Below are 16,616 nucleotides of genomic sequence, written 5' to 3' on the forward strand. Positions count from 1 at the left end.
CTGGACTCACTGGCCAGTGATCTGTCTGGCATAGGCAGAGGGCAGGACACTTGCCCCGAGGGGTTATTTCTCTGATCTCAGTCAAGCCTCTCTCCTTTCTGTCCCCGCCCTTAGCTGGTGAGCCTGGACTCTCTGCTGTGTCACCTCAATCAGTTCCGTGGCAGCTCCGTGCAGAGAGACCCAGCCCCTCCTGCAACAGAGGAAGATCTGGGACCTGCCTGGTGCCGACCGCCCCCTGAGGAGCTAGGGCCCAGGGGCTGGGTGCTGTTGTCCCAGGGCACCTCATTAGGCATCGGGGTGCAGCGCACCGGGTATTGTTAGCATGTTGGCTCCCACTCGCAGCTGATGCGTCGAGAGGGGACTCTGGGTCTCATTAAAGACACTTGCTGTTTGTGACACAATGAGGCTGACAAGCCCATGGAGGAGCCAGGCAGGTCATTAACATTTTTTTCTGTGCCAGATTGAGAAGTGAATCAAAGGGCGTCAAGAGAGACCCAACCTCAGGGTGCGTTCCACATGCTGGGGAGGAGCGCAGCACAAAGACATCTAACAGGAACGTACCAGTCCCCAGGCTGGATCCCACCCGGGTCCTTCCATCCCCCCTCCAACGCTGGCCCAGCTTCAGGGGACGTGTCAACACACGCCACATGGACAGCTGAGAAATGTCTTACTAACCCCTGTCAGTCCGTGATTCACTTACAGCTTAGGGAATGACACCTCTACAGAAACACGGTCACGCTGTCCTGTGCCAGTGAACTTTTCCTCCCTCACCTCTAGTGTCAATCAGGGATAAAACCATCACGGAATGGTGCTGAATCTCCTCATGCCCAGACGTTTTCAAAACCATGAACTCAGCGATGATCTAGGGATGGGATATGGGGCCTTTTTTCCCCTGGGGGCTCTAGACCAGACCCAAGTCGAGGGGACTGGCTGAGACATGTGTCTATATTTAGTGATTTAGTTGGGAATTGGTCCTGCTTTTAGCAGGGTGTTGGACTAGAGGACCTCCTGAGGTCCCTTCCAATCCAGATATTCTATGATTCTATATCAGGGGTTCTCAAACTTTTTTTGCTGGGCCCCCCTTTGAAAATATTTCAGGCTGTGATGACACACACACACCCCCTCCTGCCACTCTTGGTACTAGACATCGCTTTCCCAACATCAGTGCAGAGCCCTATGGAGCTAACTAACCGTACACCACTCTTACTTCTGCGCTGCTGCTGATGGTGGCCCTGCCTTCAGAGCTGGGCAGCTGGCCAGAGCTTCCTCTCTCCAGCTGCCCGCGTTTTAAGGCAAGGAAAAAGGGGATCTCATGACCCCCCTACAATTCCCTTGTGACCCCCTTTTGCGTCCGGACCCCCAGTTTGAAAAATGCTGGTCTATAGCTTAGCATTCTGTTCCATGTAGGTGTCTGTGCTGGGCAGATAACTGGGAACTTTCCAGACTTAAAAATAAACTAGGTCACCACCTATCTGTCTAAATCCTAATGCTATCTATCTATCTATCTATCTATCTATCTATCTATCTATCTATCTATCTATCTATCTATCACAGGGTTGTTGTAGCCATGTTGGGTGCAAGATATTAGAGAGACAAGGTGGCTGAGGTAATATCTTTTATTGGATCAACTTCTTCATGTAGTCAGGGCCGGCTCCAGCGTTTTTGCCGCCCCAAGCTGCACAAAAAAAAAAAAAAGAAAAGCCACGATCGGCAGCACTTCGGCGGCAGCTCTACCGAGGGACTCGCACCGAGTTGCCGCCAAAGACCCGGACATGCCGCCCCTTTCCGTTGGCCGTCCGAAGCACCTGCCTGCTGCGCTGGTGCCTGGAGCTGGCCCTGCTTGTAGTTCGGCACCTTGTCTTTCACCAACAGAAGTTGATCCAATAAAAGATATTGCCTCAACGACCTCATCTCTCTAACCTCTATTCGTTATCTAGACCAGGGGTGGGCAAACTTTTTGGCCCGAGGGCCACATCGGGGTGCGAAACTGTATGGTGGTCTGGGTAGGGAAGGCTGTGCCTCCCCAAACAGCCTGGCCCCGCCCCCATCCGCCCCCTGACTGTCCCCATCAGAACCTCTGACCCATCCAACGCCCCTTCTCCTTGTCCCCTGATCGCCCCCTCCCGGGACCCCCCACTCCTAACCGCCCCTGCGAGACCCAACCCCTTATACAACCCCCCCGCTCCCTGTCCCCTGACTGCCCCCCAGAATCCCCTGCCCGTTATCCAAACCCCCCTGCTCCCTGCCCCTTTACCATGCTGCTCAAAATAGCAGGAGCTCGCAGCCACACCGGAGCCAGCCACGCTGCCCAGCAGGAGTGGAGGGCCAGAGCGGTGGCGGCGCAGCACGCGGCTGTGGGGGAGCGGGACAGCAGGGGACGGGCTGGAGGCTAGCCGCCCTGGCCGGGAGCTCGAGGGCCGGGCAGGATGATCCCCCGGGCCAGATGTGGCCCGTGGGCCGTAGTTTGCCCACCTCTGATCTAGACCCTTAGCCTGAGGGTTGAGCTACCTAAAGTTCAGTCAATACAGACAGCCCAGAGAATGAAATGCGGCTGGGACATAGTTGTTATAGGAGTGCGATCTGAATCGCAGAAACTGGAAGGCAAAGCAAAAGAAGCCAACAGATCTAATTTCTTGCCGATCCTGCTTAATTCCTGCAACACCAACGATTTAAATGATTAAAATTAAAAAATGCTTAAAAATAAACGTTGAAGTTAGAAAAACATAAAACTGGAATTCTGCCACGCCTGGTGATACACCTGTTAAACTGCAGCGATATGGACAATCTCCCCAGCTGCCCCCTAGTGGCCCCGCTAGCCCCTCGTGTCGCTGTCTCGCTCAGTCTGCCTGCCCATGGATGTTTTATTTTATTTTATGGTCATCATTGCTTTATTGCAGTCACTATTTTATTATCATTCATTGCTTTATAATTAATTACATACAGACAAAATATTTTTTTTTGCCTAGAGCCAGGGATCCACCCAGACTCCCAGTCTCCTCTCTGCGCTGACCCACTAGACCCATTCCCTTCCCAGAGCTGAGAACAGAAGCCAGGAGTCCAGACTCCCACTGGCTTCAAATTCCCTTCTTCTACCTTCCCTTCATCAGCAGACCCTCTCTAACCACTGGACATTGCCGCCTTCCTGCTACATCTTGAATGGAGCCACTGAGAATGATGTACAGCCCCTTTCAGCCCAAATGATCCTCAAGCCCTTTAACAAATAGTACAAGGTTACACATCAGGCAAACATCCTTTGCGAAGCTCTTTCTTGGACAGGGACTTTATTTTCTCCGGAGCTGCTGTTTAAAGAAGAATATTCAGGCAAATATTAAAAGTCATCGCAACAAGAAAGAGTCACAAATTCCCATGCTCTAAGATCCTGCTCCACAAGACTCAGAGATTAGTGGCCATCCCTGGCACAGAGCTGGTCTCTGTAGACCCTTCCTACATCGATGGAAGGGGTTTTTCCATTGATGTCATTAATTCACTTCTCTGAGAGGCGGTAGCTAGGTTGACAGAAGAATTCTTCCTTCGACCTAGCCGTGTCTGCACCGGGGGTTAGATTGAGATAACTGCAGTGCTCAGGGCAAAAACATTTTCACATCCCTGAGTAATGTAGCTAGGTCAATCTAATTTTTAGTACATAAGAACATAACAATGCCCATACTGGGTCAGACCAATGGTCCACCTAGCCCAGTATCTTGTCTTTTATCTGTGGCCAATGCCAGGTGCTTCAGAGGGAATGAACATAACAGGGCAATCATCAAATGATCTATTCCCTGTTGTCCATTCACAGTTTCTGGCAATCAAAGGCTAGGGATATTCAAAGCATGGTTGGGGTTGCATCGCTGGCCATCTTGGCTAATAGCGATTGATGGACCTATCCTCCATGATAGACCAGGCCTTAATCTCATCTCTTCCCTGGTCTCTGTCTTGCTGAATAAAAATGCAGCTCTTTAATATCTGAATATAGAATTGTGCAAGTCACTCGAATCAGCAAACACACTGGTTTTGATTTACACAAGAGAAAAGAATTTGATTCTCCACAGAAGGGGAGAGTTGTTCATTGGGATGTTTAGCCTCCTTCCTCCAGTCATTCACCCCATGCGATAATGATTTGGCCTAATCACTTCTTCCCAAGACCAGGAGAATTTTTGCAGCATAAAATGGAGGGGAGAACTCCAAATCTGCAGCCATTTCATATGAACTTTCAACAGCTTAGAGAAAAGGGAAAATATTTGAGAGGGTGCGAGATCTCTGTTTGAGAATGTATGAGTAAAGGGTCAAATCTGAGAAGAAAGTAGCTCAGAGGGGGGTTAACATCCTCCTTTTCTTCATCCACCATGTGGGATGAGAAGTCAAGCCAGCTGGTTCTCTCCAAAAGCAGATGTGGCGGCAATTTAAAATGGGAGGGGGGAAAAAGACCCCGAAGTGAGAGAGTTTATTTCCCCATATTCAGTAATTAAAGAGAAAAATGGCCAAATCTGGGGGGGATTGTAGATCAATATTCCATAATTTAGCAGGAACAGTGCCCGACTTGAGGAGTCGGAAAATGGAGGGAAATTTCTATCAATAGCCAATAAAGAGAAAATCTGAGGGGATTTTACATCAATATTTGGTAATTAGAGAAAAAAAGAGGAAAATCTGAGGGGAAAGTTGATTCTAATGAGTTTAACACCTTCATTAACCCCATCCACAATTTGGAGCAATGACCGGAACCAGCAGTTTCCCTACAAATGCCCAAGTAGCTGCAGTTTAACTTGAGAAGGGGGAAGAAGCCCCCAGACTATCCATATCAGAGAATTAAATAGAAAAGGGGCAACATTGGAGGGTTTTTTTAGATCAATATTGAATAAAAGAGAATCTGAGGTATATTATATGGGGGAGGGGCAGGGGTATGGTCTGTGCTGGCTGGATCTGGTGCAGAGAGATGAATCTCAAATGCCCACATCACTCCATCTCCTCCATTCAGAGCCAGGTGCCCCACACTGTCCACCAGGCCTTGAAATGCTCTGCTGCCTTCTGGGGCTCATGGTGAGTAACCTCTGGTCTCCCAGTCCCAGCGCCATGTGTGGACATAAACAGACAGATTAAAATGCAGACCTCCTAGATGGGAAAGGCTCCATTGCCTGGCCCCCTGAGCCAGCCAGTCCCCCTGGCCTGAGGCTGGATCAGAACTGCTGCCCCATAGACAACCAAGCAAACCAATCACAATTCATTTCTCTGGCTCATGTCCTCTTACTCCCGAATAGCCTCCCCAGCACCCTCCTTAGGGCCCTGTGCACATCCTTGTTCCTCAGCGTGTAGATCAGTGAGTTCAGCATGGGGGCGATGATGCCATAGAAGAGGGAGACCATCTTGCCCCGGTCCTGAGAGTAGCTGGATGGAGGCTGTAGATACATGAAAATGGCCGTGCCATAGAAGAGCGACACCACGGCCAGGTGGGAGGCGCAGGTGTTGAAGGCCTTGAGCCTGCCCTGGGCCGAGCGAATTCTCAGCACGGCGATGACGATGTAGCTGTAGGAGACCAGGATGAGGCCCAGCGGCACCAGCAGGAAGATCACACTGACAGCAAAAGCCTCGGCCTCAGTACTGGAGGTGTCGACACAGGCCAGTTTGAGCAGGGCCGGCATCTCACAGAAGAAGTGGTCGACCCGGTTCCGCCCACACCGGGGCAGCCGCACGGTCAGGATGGTCTGCAGCATGGAGTTGCTGAAGCCGCTCAACCAGACGGTGGTCGCCATCTGCAGGCAGAGGCGGCGGCTCATGATGATTGTGTAGCGCAGCGGCTGGCAGATGGCGACGTAGCGGTCGTAGGCCATGACGGCCAGAAGGAGGCACTCGGTGCAGCCCAGTGAGAGGAAGACGTAGAGCTGGGCCACGCAGCCGGCCCAGGTGATGGACTTGTGGGTGCTGCGGAAGTTCACCAGCATCTGAGGAACGGTGCTGGTTGTATAGCAAAGGTCCAGGAAAGAGAGGTTGCTGAGGAAGAAATACATAGGGGTGTGGAGACAGGGTTCCAGCCACAAGACCACAATGATGGCCAGGTTTCCCACCAGGTTCATGATGTACAAGACCAGAAAGACTACGAAAAGCAGCATCTCCAGGCGTGGTTGGTCAGAGACCCCCAGTAGGATGAACTCCCACTGGGAACTCCCGTTCCCTCTTTCCTCCTGCAGGGAGAAGGGACAAAGATAAGAACAAATGGAGACCCAAGAGCCATATACAAGGGAGACACATTCAAGGGCAGCCCCGTTTGCTCTGAATGAACCACGCCCACTTGGGATTTTGTCAGAGAAAATCTGGCCCAGTTGGGTGGTAGGTAGGATCTTTCTGCGAGGGAAATGCTTTGTCGCAGAAAAGTGGTTCTGTGGCACTTAGTGACAAAGGACAATCCATATATCAGGGACGGTGGTAAGGACGTGATTGATAAATGGATGCTTAGATTATAAGGTCTTTGGTACAGAGTCTGTTTTGTTTTGTTCCTTTTATTCTGTATTTGTACAGATCCTGATCGTGACTGGCGCTCCTAACTATGATCCCAAATTTGCACTGTTAGCTGCCCTCTGCCCCTCTTATGGGTGAAAGAACTGGGCATGTTTAGTCTAGAGGAGAGAAGGTTGAAGGGGGACCTGGTAACAGTCTTCAAATATGTGAAAAGTTGTCATAAAGAGGATGGTGATCAATTGTTCTCCAGGTCCATTAGGTCGGAAATACGTTTACCAGACAAGTCTGGGTAAATCAGTTTCTTAAACATAAAGGAGTCTAGCCAGGTGTCATCAAAGGCGATGGGCAATCACTTATCAAGTGGCCAGTCTTTGGCAAGGAAACGGGGCAGGAACAACCCGATCTGCATTGAAGCAACAACAGCATGGCATCTCCTTCACCATTAGTCTCCTTCTCTCCATCCTTGCAGCAGGAATGAACTTTAGCTAGGCAGAACCCTCAAGAAAATGCATATCAGCGGGTGACTGGACTATAAAAGTAAGGGGTAGAAAAACCCCAAGGTATCTCTCCCTATCCATCTCTCTCTCTTTCCTCTAAGAAGACAAAAGAAACAGCTTTTGGACTTTAGGAGCAGATCCTGGTCTGGGAATTGGCTCAGCAATGTTACTGGGAACATGTGGAAGGGATTTCACCTTGAGCCAAGTCTAGTTTATTAATTTTAGTATTAGGAAGTGTTTTCCCTTTACTTCTCCTGTAACCATTTCTGACTTGAATGTCTTATACTTGTACTCACTTGAAACCTAACTCTTTGTAGTTAAATAAACATGTTTTATTCCATAATCCAAACTGCATTTAAACTGAATTGTGTGGGTAACTTCATTTAACGTAGCAAACCGTTGGATATTGATCTCCTTAGAGAGGCAACGGACGTACAATATCTGAACTGTCCAGGAAGGCCGGCAGTGCAGTACCCAAGTCTTGGGGGGGAATTTGGGACTGGGAGTTTCTTGTGGTCACCCTGCAAGTGGTAACCAAGGCTCCAGGAAGCCATAGTGTGGCTGGTGTTTGCGGACAGGCTGCTGGGGTCAGAGTTGCTGGACCAGGGCTGTGGCTGTACACAGACACGCAGGGTGTGACCTGAATGTTGTCAGGCTGCTTGTGAGCAATCCAGGTTGGAAGCTACAACAACAAAACATTGTGAGCCAGCCAAGGTAGCAGGGCAGGGGTGACCCAACCCCGCATTAGTCTGGATTGCAGCCCGGAATGCCATGCCGTCCTGGGACGGTTTTAAGAAGAGGTTGGACAAATACTGGTCAAGTATGGTCTAGGTAATCTTATTCCTGCCTCAGTGTGGGGGTATGGCTCAGATGACCTCTGGAGGTACCCTCAAGCCCTACTTGTCTAGGATTCTACTGCCACTTTAACATGAATCTATTACGATTAAGTACTTCTCTCTGTGACTGACAGGGACTACCATCTAAACACTCAGGGCGAGAATAAAATAATCCCAGCACCACTAATTATAAGGTAGACCAGGGGTAGGCAACCCATGGCACGCGTGTCGAAGGTGGCACGTGAGCTGATTTTCGGTGGCACTCACACTGCCTGGGTCCTGGTCACCAGTCTGGTGGGCTCTGCATTTTAATTTAATTTTAAATGAAACTTCTTAAATATTTTAAAAACCTTATTTACTTTACATACAACAATAGTTTAGTTCTATATTATAGACTTATAGAAAGAGACCTTCTAAAAACATTAAAATGTATTACTGGCACGCAAAACCTTCAATTAGAGTGAATAAATGAAGACTCGGCACAGCACTTCTGAAAGGTTGCCGACCCCTGATGTAGACCCTGATCCTACGAGCAGTTAGAGCTGGGGCTTCCAAAGCAACTTTAAGGAATGATGCACCCAAATCCCACTGATATTCAGTGGGATTACGGACTCATGTAGGACTAAATATGGAGATAGGCAACAAGTGGGATTTTCCAAAAGATTTTCTAACTCCTTTGGTCCCAATAGGAGTTAGGCACTTAGCACCCATCTGCACTTGCAGGCACCTAAATCCCTTTGTAAATGTGGCCCATGCTTCCTACCAGCCCTAATCTCCTTTACCCAAACCACTTACAGTGGGGTTGCCCGTGGGCTTATATTAAGCACGTGCGTAGATCTTTACAGGATCAGGGCCCCTCACAGGACAACAGGTTTACACGGCACTTTACAAACACCATCCTGCAGACCCTCGCCCAAGTGATTAACTACTCACCTGTGCAAAGTTATCCCTGCATGTTTGTGGGTTAGGGGACCCTGGATAAGACAGATTCCAACCCTAACCAAATCTACCAATCGATGGCACTTGTCTGCCCCCCAGCACCACAGTATCTCAGCACCTAACAATCTCTAGTGGGTTTCTCCTCACATCACCCCTGGGAGGCAGGGAAGTTTTATCAGACCCATCGGACAGAGCTAAGAAATCTAACCAGCCCACATGCTCCCCAGCTCCTGGACCCTCCCCAGTAATAAGCAGGAACGAGTGGTGGAAAAAAACCCGGACTCACCTCCATTCACCTCCGGCTCTGCTCTCCCCAGGTTCCTCCTGCCCGGGCAGCTCCGGGTGGCTCAGATGCTCCGATGCCAGGGCAGAGTCTGGAGTCCCTGCTCCCCTGCACTGAGCCCCTAGTCCCTGGGACAAGGCAGCCCCGAGCTGTGGAGCTGAATGTCTAAGGGTGCTCCAGGGGCAGGGAGACCAGCTAAGTTTGCCCCCTGCCGTGGGTCAGCACCGTCCACATCTAGCTCTGGAAGCCCAGAGGCTGCAGGTTTTGCTCCCCCCCCCCCACACACACACTGATGGGGCCCTGGGGTGGGTCTCAAAAGGAAGGGAATGTGGCAAACTGGATGCTCAGAGCCAGTGTTGCATGGTCACAGGGTACCCCCTCTGCCTACCAGGAAACAAGCCCGGTCACTGTGTGAGTGAAGTTCCTGCGGGCAGGTTGCCTCAGGCTAGGAGGGATACCCTCAGCCTCTCTCAGCTGGCAGGGTCTACTAGAAGCCCAGAGACCACAGTGATAGAACGAAAGAAATCCCAGAGATGGGGAGGAGCGAGAGAGATGGAGAGAGGGAGAGGAATGGAGAGAGAGTGTGGATGGACTGATGGATGCCAGACGTGCACGGACAGGAAAAGAGAGGGAGAGTCCGAGAGAGGAGAGGATGGATGAGAGGTGAATTGTTAGGACAGAAAGAGAGACAGAGAGAAGGATGAATAAAAGGAGCAATAAAGAGATGGGTAGAAGAGCAGAGAGATCTGCAGAGAGGTGGATGGATAGAAGGCTGGAGGTGTAGATGGATAGAAGGATAGAGACGGAGAGAAAGAGAGACAGACGAGCAGAAGGATAGCGAGTTGGGGAGAGACCCAGAGAGCTGGATAGATCTGGAGAAGTACAGTGGATGGCTGGAAGGAGGTAGGATCCCAGGCTGTGTCCCTGCTCCCTGACCTACCCCAGCCCTGGTGTCACATTACGCCTGGGCTGCCCCAGCTCCGAAGCACAGCTGAGAAGGGCCCTGTGTCTCTGTGACTGTGGGAGGCTCCTGCTTGTGCAGCTGATGATAGCTGTCCCTGAGTGCATGGGGCCATGGGTGAACGGGAGGGAGCAGGCAGGGCCCTTATGGATGTTGGAGCCGGGAAGGGGGCGGGAGATGTGACTCCCTAAATCCTCCCAAGGGGCTGGGACTTGGCTGGTGCGGTTTGCGATGCCCCAGGGCCCCGTGCACCCAGTTGGGCAGGAGACTGCTCCAGCAACGCCGTCTAGGGGAGAGTGGCCTGGGGAGGAGTGACCCCAGCCCCTGAGCAATGCACCAGAATTGGGGCCACAACCCCCACGCTAGTCACAGCCCCATCTGTACCGAGGGCTCCCCTGTACCCCAGGTCTCATCTCCCAGCCCTCAGACCCATCGCTGGCGTTGTGACCCCAGCCCAAGCACTGTGGCCCACAGTCATGGAGCCGGGATTGTCCCTTCCCATGGGGTGAGTCGAGCTGAGACAGTTTTCAGAGCGAGTCAGCGCTGAGTGCAGGATGCTGGGGTTAGTGCACAGCAGTGACCTCTGGAAGTCACAGCTGCGACCCCCCGGACGCCTGGGTTCTCTTCCCACCTCTGGGAGGGGAGTGGGTTAGAGCAGGGAGCTGGGAGGCAGGACTCCTGGGTTCTCTTCAATTCCGAGCAATACTCAGTGACTTAATATCAGGCACAGCAGTGGGTGGGTGGGGTCAAGGCACCCCCAGGCACCCAGAATTCCCTTCACTAACATGTATGGGAACTGGGAGGACCATTTAGAGGTGTGTGAAAACTACCAGCAGTGGAAGAGGAATGTATGTGTGGAGTCCGGGGAAAGTGAGAATAGGCTGAAACTCAGCTAAGGGCTGTTTGGGTTGGAGTCCAGGCAGGCCTGGATTAAAGAATTAGGGGGTTCTGTGCCCCGTGGAACACTTCCCCCGCACCTCCCCAACTCACCCCAAAACTCACGCCCAGCACCTTACCCACTGCCACTGGGCCCCTCCTAGCCACTCACCGGCACATCCCTGGCTTGGCAGTCGGTTCCCATCCCGAATTAAATCAGCTTGTCCCGACCTTGGCCACCCAACTCCGCTCCCTCCCACCACCCAGCCCTCACTCACACGATCCCGCGCCAAACCCTCCATTGTGACAGAGGTGACGCGGGGTGGGTTGGACAGGCTGAATTTGAGTGAGTGATGTTGCGACCTGGTGCATGGAATTGCAGGGGCCCCATGCAAGTGCAGCTAGTGCACATTGGCTAGTCCAGGCCTGAGTCCAATAAACATTTCCTTCCTTCTGCAAGGCAGTGTGGTCTAGTGATTTGGCTACTGGATTGGGAATGAGGGCCACTCAGTTCTATTCCTACTTCCACCACTGACTTTGGGCAAGTATCATCTGGGCGCTGAGCCTCAGTTTCCCCATGTGTGCAAGGGAGAGTAGAATATTTGCATATTCCTTCATCAGGTGCTCTCCAGCAGGGAGTGGAGAGGAAATCTGATCTGTTATTGTGGGGAGGGGTTTGTGAGCCTGTGAATTTGTGTGGAGGATGGAGGGAGTGAACTACGGGGCTAGAAGGGCCAATGGCCTCATTCGTTGCAGAGGAAAAGGATTAGCTGGCCAGTGATCTGGGGTAGGGGAGCATGGGGCACTGGAAAAACTGGCCAGTGATCTGGGGCAGGGGGTGTGAGGCATTGGACTAGCTGGCCAATGATCAGGGGCAGGGAGACATGGGGTACCTGACTAGCTGGCCAGTGATCTGTCTGGCAGAGGCAGAGGGCAGGACACTTTCCCCGATGGGTCATTTCTCTGATCTCAGTCAAGCCTCTCTCCTTTCTGTCCCTGCCCTTAGCTGGTGAGCCTGGACTCTCCGCTGTGTCACCTCAATCAGTTCCGTGGCACGTCCATGCAGAGAGACCCAGCACCTCCCCGAAGCAGACGAAGGTCTGGAATCTGCCTGGTGCCGACCGCCCCCTGAGGAGCTAGGGCCCAGGGGCTGGGTGCTGTTGCCCCAGGGCACCTCATTAGGCATCGGGGTGCAGCGCAACGGGCATTGTTGCGTCGAGAGGGGACTCTGGGTCTCATTAAAGACACTTGCTGTTTGTGACACAATGACTCTGACGAGCCCACAGAGGGGCCAGGCAGGTCATTAACATTTTTTTCCGTGAAGGTTGAGAAGTCAATCAAAGGGTGTCAAGAGAGACCCAACCTCAGGGTGCGTTCCACATGCTGGCGAGGAGCGCAGCACAAAGACATCTAACAGGAACGTACCAGTCCCCAGGCTGGATCCCACACGAGTACTTTCAGCCCCCCTACGACGCTGGCCCATCTTCAGGGGACGTGTCAACACACATCTCATGGACAGCTGAGAAATGTCTTACTAACCCCTGTCAGTCCGTGATTCACTTACACCTTAGGGAATGACACCTCTACAGAAACACGGTCACGCTGTTCTGTGCCACTGAACTTTTCCTCCCTCACCTCCCGTGTAAATCAGGGATAAAACCATCAGTCAGGAGTGCTGAATCTCCTCATGCCCAGACGTTTTCAAAACCATGAGCTCAGCCATGATCTAGGGATGGGATATGGGGCCTTTTTTCCTCTAGGGGGCTCCGGCCCAGCCCCAAGTAGAGGGCACTGGCTGAGACATGTGTGTATATCAGGGGTTCTCAAACTTTTTTGGCTGGGCCCCACGTTGAAAATATTTCAGGCTGTGATGACCCCCCCACACACACACTTGGTACCAGACTTCGCTTTCCCAACATCAGTGCAGATCCCTCTAGAGCAGGGGTGGGCAATCTACTGCCCGTGGGCCACATCTGCTCTAGAGCTAAGTAACCGTACTATGCCACCCTTACTTCTGCGCTGCTGCTGATGGTGGCGCTGCCTTCAGAGCTGGGCAGCCAGCCAGAGCTGCCTCTCTCCAGCTGCCCAGGTCTGAAGGCAAGGAAAAAGGGGAGCTCATGACCCCCCTACAATAGCCTTGCACCGCCCTTTTGGGTCGGGACCCCCAGTTTGAAAAATGCTGGTCTATACCTTAGCCTTCTGTTCCATTTAGGTGTCTGTGCTGGGCAGAAAACTGGGCACTTTCCAAACTTAAAAATAAACGAAGTCACTACCTATCTGTCTAAATCCTAATACTATCTCTCTATCAAGCTAGCCCAGGGGGACTGAAGTGCTGGGGGCTGTGGCGAGCCATGTGTATGTCAGGGCTGCTGGGATATGTGTGGGGTTGGAGGAGGGCAGGGGACTTGTATGGATTGGGGTGGGCAGGTTGTTTCTTTGGGGTGGGAGAAGGCAGGAGAGTTGGGAAAGGTGGAAGTGAGCAGAGAGCAGAAAGGTCCATGTGGGCACGGAAGATGCTACAGATCCCAAGGGATGCAAAGATGGTTCCATGCCCAGCTGCCCCTTGGTGGCTCCACTAGCGCCTCGGGGCGCTGTCTCGCTCAGTCTGCCTGCCCATGGATGTTTTATTTTATTTTATGGTCATCATTGTTTGATTGCAGTCATTATTTTATTATCATTCATTGCTTTAGAATTAATTACATACAAACAAAATATTTTTTTTGCCTAGAGCCAGGGATCGACCCTGACTCCCATTCTCTGTTGTTCACTCCCAGCTTCTGACAATCAAAGGCTAGGAACACTCAAAGCATGGTTGGGGTTGCGTTCCTGGCCATCTTGGCTAATAGCGATTGATGGACCTATCCTCCATGATAGACCAGGAATTAATCTCATCGCTTCCCTGGTCTCTGTCTTGCTGGAAAGGATGCAGCTCTTTCATATCTATGCCCTCTTTCCCAAGATGCATTGCTGCCCACGCTACAACTCCACAGTCCCTTTGGGTTTTCCGCTTTAGCAGGAGAGACGGGAATGGAGGCTGGACCCTGAATATGAAGATTTCATGGCAACTGGGAGTGGGCGGAAGCTGAAGATGGACAGCTCAGAGATAGCGTTCATGTGGCCAACTGTGATGGACGGCCTCTGTCAGGTCAATTACCAGCTGGAGGGGTGAAGGTTTCTAGCCTCGATGTATGTTCAGAATTGCACAAGTCACTCGAATCAGCAAACACACTGGTTTTGATTTCCACAAGAGAAAAGAATTTGATTCTCCTACACAAGGGGAAAGTTGTTCATTGAGATGTTTAACCTCCTTCCCGCAGTCATTCACCCCATGGGGTAAAGATTTGGTTTAATCACTTCTTCCCAAGACCAGGAGAATTTCTTGCAGCATAAAATGGAGGGGGGAACCCCCACATCTAACATCCTCCTTTTCTTCATCCAGCATGTGGGACGAGAACTACAAGTCAGCTGGTTCCCTCCAAAAGCAGATGTGGCTGCAATTTAAAATGGGGGGGGGGAAGACCCCAAAGTGAAAGAGTTTATTTCCCCATATTCAGCAGTTAAAGAGAAAAATGGCCAAATCTGGGGGGATTGTAGATCAATATTCCATAATTTAGCAGGAACAGTACCCGACTTGAGGAGTCGGAAAATGGAGGGAAATTTCTATCAATAGCCAATAAAGAGAAAATCTGAGGGGATTTTAGATCAATATTTGGTAATTAGAGAGAACAGAGGCAAAATCCGAGGGGAAAGTTGATTCTAATGAGTTTAACACCTTCATTGATCCCATCCACAATTTGGAGCAATGATCGGTGCCAGCTGTTTCCCTCCAAATGCCGAAGTAGCTGCAGTTTAACTTGAGAAGGGGGAAGAAGCTCCCAGACGATCCATACCAGAGAATTAAATAGAAAAGGGGCAACATTGGTGGTGGTGGGGCGGGGGGTTAGATCAATATTCAATAAAAGAGAATCCAAGGTATTTTATATTGGGGGGGCAGGGATGTGGTCTGTGCTGGCTGGATCTGGTGCAGAGAGATGACTCTCAAATGCCCACGTCGCTCCACCTCCTCCATTCAAAGCCAGGTGCCCCACACTGTCCACCAAGCCTTGAAATGCTCTTCTGCCTTCTGGGGCTCATGGTGAGTGACCTCTGGTCTCCCAGTACCCGCGCCATGTGTGGACATGAACAGGCAGATTAAAATGCAGACCTCCTAGATCGGAAAGGCTCTATTGTCTGGCCCCCTGAGCCAGCCAGTCCCCCTGGCCTGAGGCTGCATCAGAACTGCTGCCCCATAGACAACCAAGCCAACCAATCACAATTCATTTCTCTGGCTCATGTCTTCTTACTCCCGAATAGCCTCCCCAGCACCCTCCTTAGGGCCCCGTGCACATCCTTGTTCCTCAGCGTGTAGATCAGTGAGTTCAGCATGGGGGCGATGACGCCATAGAAGAGGGAGACCATGTTGCTCCGGTCCTGGGAGTAGCTGGATGGAGGCTGTAGATACGTGAAAATGGCCGTGCCGTAGAAGAGCGACACCACAGCCAGGTGGGAGGCGCAGGTGTTGAAGGCCTTGAGCCTGCCCTGGGCCGAGCGAATCCTCAGAACGGCAGCGACGATGTAGCTGTAGGAGACCAGGATGAGGCCCAGCGGCACCAGCAGGAAGATCACACTGACAGCAAAAGCCTCGGCCTCGGTACTGGAGGTGTCGACACAGGCCAGTTTGAGCAGGGCCGGCATCTCGCAGAAGAAGTGGTTGACCCGGTTCTGCCCACACCGGGGCAGCCGCACGGTCAGGACGGTCTGCAGCATGGAGTTGCTGAAGCCGCTCAACCAGATGGTGGCTGCCATCTGCAGGCAGAGGCGGCGGCTCATGACGATTGTGTAGCGCAGTGGCTGGCAGATGGCGACGTAGCGGTCGTAGGCCATGACGGCCAGCAGGAGGCACTCGGTGCAGCCCAGCGAGAGGGAGACGTAGAGCTGGGCCACACAGCCGGCCCAGGTGATGGACTTGTGCTTGCTGCACATGTTCACCAGCATCTGAGGAACGGTGCTGGTGGTGTAGCAAAGGTCCAGGAAAGAGAGGTTGCTGAGGAAGAAATACATAGGGGTGTGGAGACAGGGTTCCAGCCACAAGACCACAATGATGGCCAGGTTCCCCACCAGGTTCAGGACGTACAAGACCAGAAAGACCACGAAAAGCAGCATCTCCAGGTGTGGTTGGTCAGAGATCCCCATTAGGATGAACTCCCACCGAGAGCTCCCGTTCCCTCTTTCCTCCTGCAGCGAGAAGGGACAAAGATAAGGATGAAAGGAACCCCAACAGCCATACACAAAGGAGACACATTCAAGGACAGCCCCATTTGCTCTGAATGAACCACGCCCGCTTGTGACTTTGTCATCGAAAATCTGGCCCAATTGGGTGGCAGGTAGGATCCTTCTGCCAGGGAAATGCTTTGTGTTTCTGTGGCACTTAGTGACAAAGGAAGATCCATACATCAGGGAATTAAAGTGTCCTAGAAAACTGGATCTGTGGCAGTTGGTGGGAGCAATAGGATGTGATAGATAAATGGATGCTTAGATTATAAGGTCTTTGGGACAGAGGCTGTTTTGTTTTGTTCCTTTTATTCTGTATTTGTACAGATCCTGGTCGCGACTGGGGCTCCAACCTATGATCCCAAATTTGCAGCGCTAACTGTCCTCTGCCCCTCTTATGGGTGAAAGAACTGGGCATGTTTAGTCTAGAGAGAAGGCTGAAGGGGAACCTGGTAACCGTCTTCAAC

General features: G+C 51.7%; 2 protein-coding genes across 2 annotated transcripts; both read right to left on the bottom strand.

The window, feature by feature from the left end:
• Positions 1 to 5,228: 5,228 nt before the first annotated feature.
• LOC128847653 (olfactory receptor 2B2-like) lies at positions 5,229 to 10,341 on the bottom strand. Its single transcript, XM_054047239.1, has 2 exons — positions 10,334 to 10,341; positions 5,229 to 6,165 (listed from the first exon to the last, which is right to left on the bottom strand). Exons 1-2 carry the CDS (start codon positions 10,339 to 10,341, stop codon positions 5,229 to 5,231), a joined length of 945 nt encoding a protein of 314 aa, XP_053903214.1.
• A 4,827-nt stretch (positions 10,342 to 15,168) lies between these two features.
• Positions 15,169 to 16,196, bottom strand: LOC128847652 (olfactory receptor 2B2-like). The gene is made up of 2 exons (XM_054047237.1): positions 16,189 to 16,196; positions 15,169 to 16,105 (listed from the first exon to the last, which is right to left on the bottom strand). Exons 1-2 carry the CDS (start codon positions 16,194 to 16,196, stop codon positions 15,169 to 15,171), a joined length of 945 nt encoding a protein of 314 aa, XP_053903212.1.
• Positions 16,197 to 16,616: the final 420 nt, after the last annotated feature.

Source organism: Malaclemys terrapin, chromosome 13 (assembly GCF_027887155.1).
Source record: "Malaclemys terrapin pileata isolate rMalTer1 chromosome 13, rMalTer1.hap1, whole genome shotgun sequence".
Classification (NCBI taxonomy): Eukaryota; Metazoa; Chordata; order Testudines; family Emydidae; genus Malaclemys; species Malaclemys terrapin.